The sequence below is a fragment of the Corvus cornix genome, chromosome 11, assembly GCF_000738735.6.
Source record: "Corvus cornix cornix isolate S_Up_H32 chromosome 11, ASM73873v5, whole genome shotgun sequence".
NCBI classification, from domain to species: Eukaryota; Metazoa; Chordata; class Aves; order Passeriformes; family Corvidae; genus Corvus; species Corvus cornix.
Window position 1 is genome coordinate 6,914,806 of NC_046341.1, and position 8,429 is coordinate 6,923,234.

Sequence of the window (8,429 nt, forward strand, 5' to 3'; positions counted from 1 at the left end):
GCTGGCAGAGGGCAAATGCCGTGAGCAGCAGAGCTGTGTTCACATCAGGCTGTGCTGGGGCTGCAGCCTTTCAAGCCCTCAGGAGGACACACTGCACCCCAGGGTTGGAGGTGCAAGCTTTTGGGCACAAGGAAGTTAGAAAGTGATGTGGTCTGATATTTTCTTCTAGATAAGAACCTGTCTTCTAAGCCTGTCTGTCCCCTGATCCATCCCCATCAAACCTTCTTTGATGCATTCCCTTTCTCCTCTCCCGTCCCTTGCAGGGTTCCATTGCGCCTGGCAAAGAGCAAGTGTTGAAAGTCTATTACCTGCCAGGAAGGCCAAGAGTCTTCTGCACGACTTTCCAGGTTCAAGTGGGTTGTCTGGAACCAGCAGAAATCCGCCTGAAAGGAGAGGGGGCCTTCCCTGTGATTACCATGGACCTACCCTGGATGTTGAAAGGTCAGCACTGCCTGTCTCCTTCCAGGAAGATCCCCTGTTTTTTCCTGTACCATAGCGCATTGGGCAGCTCACACCCATGTCCACCAAGTCTGGAGGTTGCAGGGCTGCCAGACCAACACTTGACCTCTCTGGTTGCTTCCTGAGTCTTGAGCAGTTGAGCCCATTTGGGCTTTCTCCCAGGAACCATCCTGCAGATCTTGCCAGCATATTGTTGGAGGCCTGGAAAGATGATGGCTAGGCAGAAAAGCTCAGGGAAGCTGTAAGAGAGGCTGGCAGGGCTTTTGGCAGGGTTGGATTTGCTTGACATTGCAGGGGATGAGATGCTCCTCTGTGAGGTGGAAGATAAGTGAGAGTGAACATGAGGACTCAGAGAGGAGCAGCAGCATCCACTTTTCATAGATGGCTTGAGGGGTTTGTTTCTGGGAGAGGCCAGTATTGGGGAAGTGGGACTTCCTATCTTAAATGGGATTGGCAATGTACCCACGCTTCTATTTGTGGATAATTTTTCCTTCAGGAAATAAAAAATATGAGAAGATACTGAAAGAGATAAGACACAACATGGAAATACCCGTAAAGGGCAGCGAACCATCTATTCTGAACCTGGAACAATGCACGGATGACTCTGATGCCAAGAAGGAGCAGTGTTCACTTTCTGTAGAGGACTCAGAGGAGGGTTTGTTTCTGGGAGAGGCCAGTGTTGGGGAAATGGAACTTCCCAACTTAAACGGGATTGGCAATGTGCCTAGTCTTCTATTTAAGGATAATTTTTTTCTTCAGAAAGTGAAGAGATACTGCAAGAGGAAGAAGAAAACCTGGAGGAAGAAGGACAGAGAAGTGAATCATATTATTTGTGGTCATCTGCAGTCATGGAGTCGCCCATGGAGTCGTCCCGGAAGTCATCCAGGAAGTTGTCCATGAAATCATTGATGGAGTCATTGATGGAGCCATCCATGGAGTCATTTATGAAGTCATCCATGGAGCCACCCATGGAGTCCTCCCCAGAGTCATACAAGGATGAGTCTGGCACCATTGTAAGAACAGCTGCTCCCCCATTTGGCAGATGCCAACTTCCCCATGTCACTTGAGTCCCTTGCACCCCATAGTAGCTTTCTGGTGCCCTGCTGGCACTTGAGACCTCCCTGCCCATACCTGGCCACGACCATGTGTCTGCTCAGCATTGCCCCAGGGGCTGCCCCTCTGGTCATGATCCCTCATGGAGATGCACTAACTTCCCAGTTACCCCAGGGAGGGATCCTGAAGGCCATGCTCAAGGGATGGAAGGAGAAGCAGGTAATTTCTGGGAAGCTGGCTGTTCCCAACCCAAGCCCTGCAAGGTTTACAGACCTAACAGCAGCAGCTTGACTGTGCCATGGGATTGTGTTGGCAGTGCTTTTTTCCAAACTTCTTTGGCACTGGCTGAGGGCAGGCAAGTATTTGGAGCTCTGGAAGGTTCTTGGCTTGTCTGTGTGTCTGGCCAGATCAGCTTTGCTAACAGTGGCTGGGCAGGCAAAGATGCTGGAGTTACTTCCCTGGAGATGAGGTCCTGGCTAAGAGAGCAGGCGGTGTCACAGACACTGAGCAGCCAGACAGGAGCACCCCATCTCCCCTCTCAACAAGAGCAGGGTGGGATCCTTCTATCAGATGCAAACCTTGGGGAAGACCTTTGCTAACCATACACTGTCTTTTCTTTTGTCAGTGGGAGACTTGGATGCAGATGGAGATAGAGAAGAAGCTGATAGAGGATCGTGTTCTGGAGCTGGAGAGAGCTGTCGCCTCCTGTGGCCCGAAGGACAGGGTCTTTAATAAGCAGATGCGCCAGAGTCTTGTCAAGTGAGTAGGGACTCCTGTCCCCACTTCCAGGTGCCCTGTGGGTAACACTCAGCAGTGCCCTCTGCTCCTGGGAGCTCCTTGTGTCTGCAGAGCTGGGAATGGCTGGGGACTTCAGAAAGGGTCTGGTCCTGCTGGCTGTGACATGCTCTCTGTGAGCAGCTGAGTGCCCTCCCTTCCCCACCATCATGCTGAACTTGGGACTGCTCAGCTTCCCACAAGTGTGGGGCTCTGTTCCTAGAGCTGTGGGGGTCCAGTGCAGACCATCAAGCCCTTACAGAGGCAGCACAGACACCGTCCCAGCACCGACACCTGACAACTCCAAGCTGCTATCTTGGTTCCAACTAACAGAGCACACTGAGCAAGAGGTCGACAAACCCTTGGAAACCCTAAGTCAGGTAGCTTGCATGCTGGTGAGGTGGCAGGTCTTACCTAGGTAATTTTCTCTGTGCTCCTTCATAATGCAGCACAGGCACAGGAGGTTCTACTTCAGGAAGAAGATGCTCTGCAAAACAGTTCATTCATGTGCTTTCCTGAGTTGGATTGCTCTGGGAAAGGACCTTCCTGTGAATTTTGCCAGTATTGATTATTACATTTATTGATGCTGCTTTGGTGGCAATGCTGGTTGCAGAGCAGGTAAATCTTGTACAGGCAAATCTTATTCCTAGGCCCCAAAGCAATTTCAGGCTCAGGCTGTACACCAGGCTAAGCAGTTTCACTGAGACCACTGGTGGCCCAGTGTCCTCACCTCTACTGGATTTTCATAGCAGGGGAGCTGTGACCAGTGTCCATTTTAAACTAATTTTATTTTCAGGTATCACTGGTAGCTAATAAAACCTAGGACCTGCACTCCCTGTGATTTCTCAGTCATTGCCAGGTGGTCAGGCCTTGAGTTTCATAAGCTTGAGTTGAATTTTTACAGCACTGAATCCAGAATTATCCACTTTATTTGTATCTTCCATCCACTTGAAGATGTAGCCAGGCTGTGGTTTAAGGACTGTCCTTACTCCTTCTTCCAGCATTGAGCTGTCAGAGTACATCCTGAGGATGGGCAAGGTCCCTCTCAATGAATCTGTAAGTCATACTGTGACCATCAGCAACCCCGGGCTGCTGCCAGTGTCCTTTCAGGCCGATGGAAGTGTCCTGCAGCACACAGGTAAGAGTGCTGGAGAGACTTCCTGTGGGCATGAAGAGGCTGTCTTGAGCAGATTAGCTTAAGCCACTAAACATGGGGCAGGGTTTTGAGTGTTTTCCTCCTGGGGCCCCTGCTGGGAGCTTCAGAGCCTGAATTCTCCTGGCCAGCCATGCCCAAGGACCTGGCCTGCCTGCAATTGCCTTAATGCTTCAGTGTAGGGGCCAGATGGGCTCATCACCCTGGTCACCTCTCAGCATCTTCTGCCCTTCGCTCCCATGAGCATCAAGCACAGAGTTTTTGGGCACTCTGTGAACTTGTGTTGCAAACTCGTGGGATCTGTTGTGATTTGGAAGTGCTTTGTTTAGAGTTCACACTGTCACAGCGCTTGTGTTAAGCCTTTATTGAGAAAATAGACTGTGATATCCTCTGGTGGATCAAAAGAGGCTTCCAAAAGAGGCCTTGAGGCAAGTCTGCACTTCCATCAAACAGTGGCTCACTGTGTCTAAGGGGAGCTCAGGTGTCTCCCCTAAGTTGTTGTCACAGAAACAGCACAGCATGGGGGGATCTTAATTGGAAATTCTCCTTTGTAGAGCTCTGTGCAACCTTCACTGAGGTGCCTAATGAAGGAATTGCTGGTGCTCCTCAGCTGATCTGTTTTGGTTTTACCATCCAAGGTGGACCTTGGATGCTGGCTGTGAAAGCCCTTTGTCTTTGAGTGGTGGGTGACAAGGGAAAAACAGCAGAAGCATCTCCAGAAATGCAGAAGGGTCTTTCCCAGAGATGCCAGCCAGGACACCTGTATGACCTTAACGTGCTTGTGACACATTTCCTCTTGCTTGTGTATCTCAGCTGCTTTATTTTCATCCGTTCAAGGTTTCAGCGTGGACCTGGACCACGTGCAGGGCCTGACATACTGCCACTCCCACAAATTTGAAGTGCACTTTAATAGTGCCAACCTGCCACTGGGAGAAGTGGATGTGCTCCTGCCCATCAAGGTACCACAGCTTTTTGGGCTAGCACAGTAGCAGATGTCACCTGGACTCCCAGCTGAATCCTCTGTCCTTCTCTAGGTAGCAGGAGGCTGCACAGTTCACATCCATTTCTATGCCACTGTGATTGACACCTTCTCCACCAAATGCAAATTGCCCAGAAAGAGACAGAAGAGCAATGGCAGCAAGATCTTGAGGAGCTCCAAAAGGTCTTTTGGCTTTTTTTTGTTAAGGTGATGATACAGTTGGGGTCTCTCGGTTTCAGCAGAAGCCAAGGACTCTTAGTGCACCCAAAAATCAAATCCTGTGGCTCCTACTCAAAGATGCTTTGGTTGGAGAGCTTTGGTTGCTGCCCCAGGGATGAGGAATGCTCACTTCAGCAATAACATCCTTGCATCAATCAGTTGCACGATTTTTCCAGTCGGGAAAGGGAGGTGTTTACAGTGGCCTGGCAGAGAGCTGTATTGCTGAGCAGAGAAAAGGGGTTTTGCTCACAGGCTGGTGTCCAACATCTCTCCAGGGCCTCTTCAGCTGAGGGGGTTCCCCAGCATCATGCTGGGTCTGGGAGGGTTGTTCCTACTTGGGAAACTGGAGGAGCAGTAGCTGTGCTCCCTCTCAAAGCTGCCTTTACTTGTGGCCACCCCACCCTCCGTACTTTGAGCTCTCAGATAGATACTGCCATAATCAGGTGATAAGATTTCTGAGCCACTTTCTGAACTTGGAGAGCTTGTGGTGTGTTCTCTCTTGTGACTGAGAGAGATTTGTATTTAAGTGTTTATACCTATAAAGTAAATAGAGTATTCAGAGTCAGTAAAGGGTCAAGCACCAGCCAACTCTTCTTCACTTGCTGTGTAGATAGCAGGAAGGGCAACTGAACTGGTGACCTTCCTGATTTCCAAATGGCCTTATTTAGGGTAGCCCTCATTTACTTTCCTCGTTGGTGTATGATTCCATGAAGCATTTTCCTCGTGTTCTGGAATACAGAGGTTAAGCAGGAAAAACTGCTATTTTTTTAAAAAACTTTGCCTATTTCCATACCTGTGTGATTGAAATGACATGGTTTCTTCTCCAGTGGTACTGCCAACCTTGCAAGTTCATCTGAGGATAAAGAACCTGAATCTTCCATATATTCCTCAAAAGACAAACCTTGAAAAGTTCAGTCCTGAAGTTCTTTCTGAAACTGGTAATGTCTTTATGAAGAAGTTTTCTTACACTAAGCCAGTGAATGCTTTTACATGTGATCACATGGAATTTCACTTACTCTGAAGGACTCAATGAATGAAGAAGCTTAACTGAGTGATAAGAACCTGGAGGACTGGCATCAGCACCCCTCATTTACCAATAAAGCAGAGAAAATAATGTCAAATGCAAAGAAATCCGTGAACGCTGAGCTCTGTACCCAGGCATGGTGCAAATTTCATGAGATCCTGTGCAGTTTTTCTCTTCTCCCCAAAGAAGCTCTTCAGGACGGAGAACTGAATTCTGTCCACCTCTGTGAAGCACCTGGAGCTTTTATAGCCAGCCTTAACCACTACTTGAAGTCTCACCATGTCCCTTGCCATTGGAATTGGGTAGCTAATACTCTAAACCCGTATCATGAAGCCAATGACACCCTTATGATGATCATGGATGACCGTCTGATAGCAAATACGTTACCGTGGTGGTACTTTGGCCCAGGTAACACTGGGGATTGTGGCAGACTCGTAGAGAGAAGATTCATGGTCAGGTGTGAGATGGATGACACTGATTATGTGGATAATTATGACTAAACTTGTTGCTAATACAGTATCTAATTATTGTCAATGCAGTATAAAATATAAGCAGGTCTAAAGGGTTTTAATATAAGGAGGTTTGGCTAGAAATGTAGAGGTTTAGAGTCTTTGGCACTGCAGAACTCACACTGACAAAGTAACAAAGCACCTCTGGAGCCACTTCAGGATTTTATCTCCAGACGTGACTGGATCTTAGTTGGATCTGCACTCAGAGGCACCAGGAAGCCTGGTGGGGCATGCAAGGAGCTCAAGTGGCACAGGGGGAGGGTGGCACGTGCCTTTCAACACTTGCTCCTTGCCAGGCACAATGGAACCCTGCAGGGGATGGGAGAAGAGGGAGGGAATGAACCAAAGAAGCTTTGATGGGGGATGGCTCAGGGGACAGACAGGCTGAGAAGACAGGTTCTCATCTAGAAGAAAACATCAGCCCACATCACCTTCGAACTTCCTTGTGCCCAAAAGCTCGAGCCTCTGAGCCCAGGGTGCAGCGTGTCCTCCTGAGGACTCACAAGCCCCAGCACAGCCTGCTGTGAGCACAGCTCTGCTGCTAACAGGACTTGCCCTCTGCCAGCAAGAGCCATGTTGAGCAAATAAAAGCTCTTTTGCCAGATGCTTTGTAAAAAAATCTCATTTGACTATATTATTTGCCTTGTTTTTATAAGATTACACAACATTTTACTTGGCATAGTTGGCAGGATGCCAAAAGGGTTTTGGGGAGTCAGGGCTGTGCCCCTTCTCCTTTAGGGATGGAATGGGTGAAGGAGAAGGGATTGGACGTGGAGGAGGTGATAGAGAGACGCAGCAGTGCCGCTGCGGCAGAAGAGGAGATAGTAAAGAGAGCGCGTGTGCCACCTTGGGAGCGTGCCTGGTACAGGCACAGGCACATTGCGATGATTCCAGAAGACTGGAAGTAGAGAAACAGCTAGAAACAGGTGTCATAAAACAACTAACAGGGAAGGAGAGCAAATATGTTTATTGGAATGAAGGATTAAAATAAAGCTGTCACCAAAAAAAAAAAAAAAAAAAAAAAAAGATTATCTGCTTCTGGATGGTGACAGCAGCTGTGGATCCAGAGGGCAGGTATGGGGATATGTGGGGAGCTTCTGATGAAGTTCTGAAGGATTAGGGGAGTTAGAGGAAAGAAGCATGTGGCCCCTTATTTAAAAAGGTCTGTAGGTCCACGTGGCCAATATTGCCTCTACCACTGTACACCCAACCCCAGGGATGGGGCCGGAACTTGGTGCACTACAACCTAAACTTTTGTGTAGCCCAGGGGAAACAGAAACTGAGTGTTTGTGGAGAGTCTCTGTACTAAGGGGAGATCAGATCGTGGGAAGTGACAAAGAATTGTGTGGGTTTGGGGGTCCTGGAATGGGTTTGAGTGATGGGCCAGCAGGTGTGGTTTAGGTGAATTAAGAACCAGCAAAGGTGTCAGAGCAGTGGTCACAGTACCAAGGCTGCCAGAGTTCAGAAGTGTTTGGACAGTGCCCTCAGGCACATGGTGTGATTGTTGGGGCTGTCCTGTGCAGGGCCAGGAGCTGGACTCAGTGATCCTTGTGGGTCCGTTCCAATGGAGGATAAACTCTGATAAAGGCAGACATTTTTCCTCATGCACACTTTCTCACATTTCCTGGTAAATTAAGGAAGTGAGCAACCACACCTCAGGGAATTAAGAGGTTAATTCTGTAGGAAGGCACCTTATTATGATAACAAAAAACCCTGTGCTGCTGCTCAGTGCAAACATTCTTCTTCTCTTTCAACCCTGCACCTTTCTGTACCCTTGCAATATTTTTCTTCTACCAGTTTTGACTATTTTTGGTTGTCACATTTCTGTGTATTTTCAAATGTCAGCCCTAGAAGGGGACTTGAAGAATGTTTATTTTAAATTGCTTTTATGATTCTAAGGGAAAACCTTAAGGTCATAACAATTCCTCTAGAGATTAATAGTGACTCCCTTTTTGGGTTCTGTACCTATTTCTAGAAATTGGAGGGGGGGGGGTTGGGGTTTTTTTGGTTGTTTTGTTGGGGGCTTTTTTTAGGTTTTTAAAAGTTTTTATGTAATAATATGATAGCCTTTGGCCCAGAGGGTTAATAATTTTATTTAAGATGATGTATTCTTGCCCAGCATCCCTGAGCTGCAGAGCTCAAGCACTAAACAAGTCATGTGTTCCCTAAGTAGCCCATAGCCAGCATTGTAGTTAGTACAAGATCACCTACCAGTTCAGCTTTCCAGTTACACAAGAAATCTAGGAATGTAACTCTGTC

At 48.0% G+C, this 8,429-nt stretch overlaps 1 protein-coding gene across 1 annotated transcript in view; it reads left to right on the plus strand.

The window, feature by feature from the left end:
- The window catches only part of LOC104691787 (hydrocephalus-inducing protein homolog), an 8,285-nt gene extending 1,430 nt beyond the window's left edge, over positions 1–6,855 (plus strand). The window contains exons 2-8 of the mRNA XM_039558322.1: positions 264–441; positions 956–1,472; positions 2,138–2,271; positions 3,288–3,424; positions 4,277–4,398; positions 4,474–4,601; positions 5,465–6,855. Of these exons, the coding sequence (XP_039414256.1) occupies positions 1,308–1,472; positions 2,138–2,271; positions 3,288–3,424; positions 4,277–4,398; positions 4,474–4,601; positions 5,465–5,543 (765 nt within the window). The 5' untranslated portion in view covers positions 264–441; positions 956–1,307 and the 3' untranslated portion in view covers positions 5,544–6,855. The remainder of the gene's footprint in view (positions 1–263; positions 442–955; positions 1,473–2,137; positions 2,272–3,287; positions 3,425–4,276; positions 4,399–4,473; positions 4,602–5,464) is intronic.
- The last annotated feature ends 1,574 nt before the right edge of the window (positions 6,856–8,429 follow it).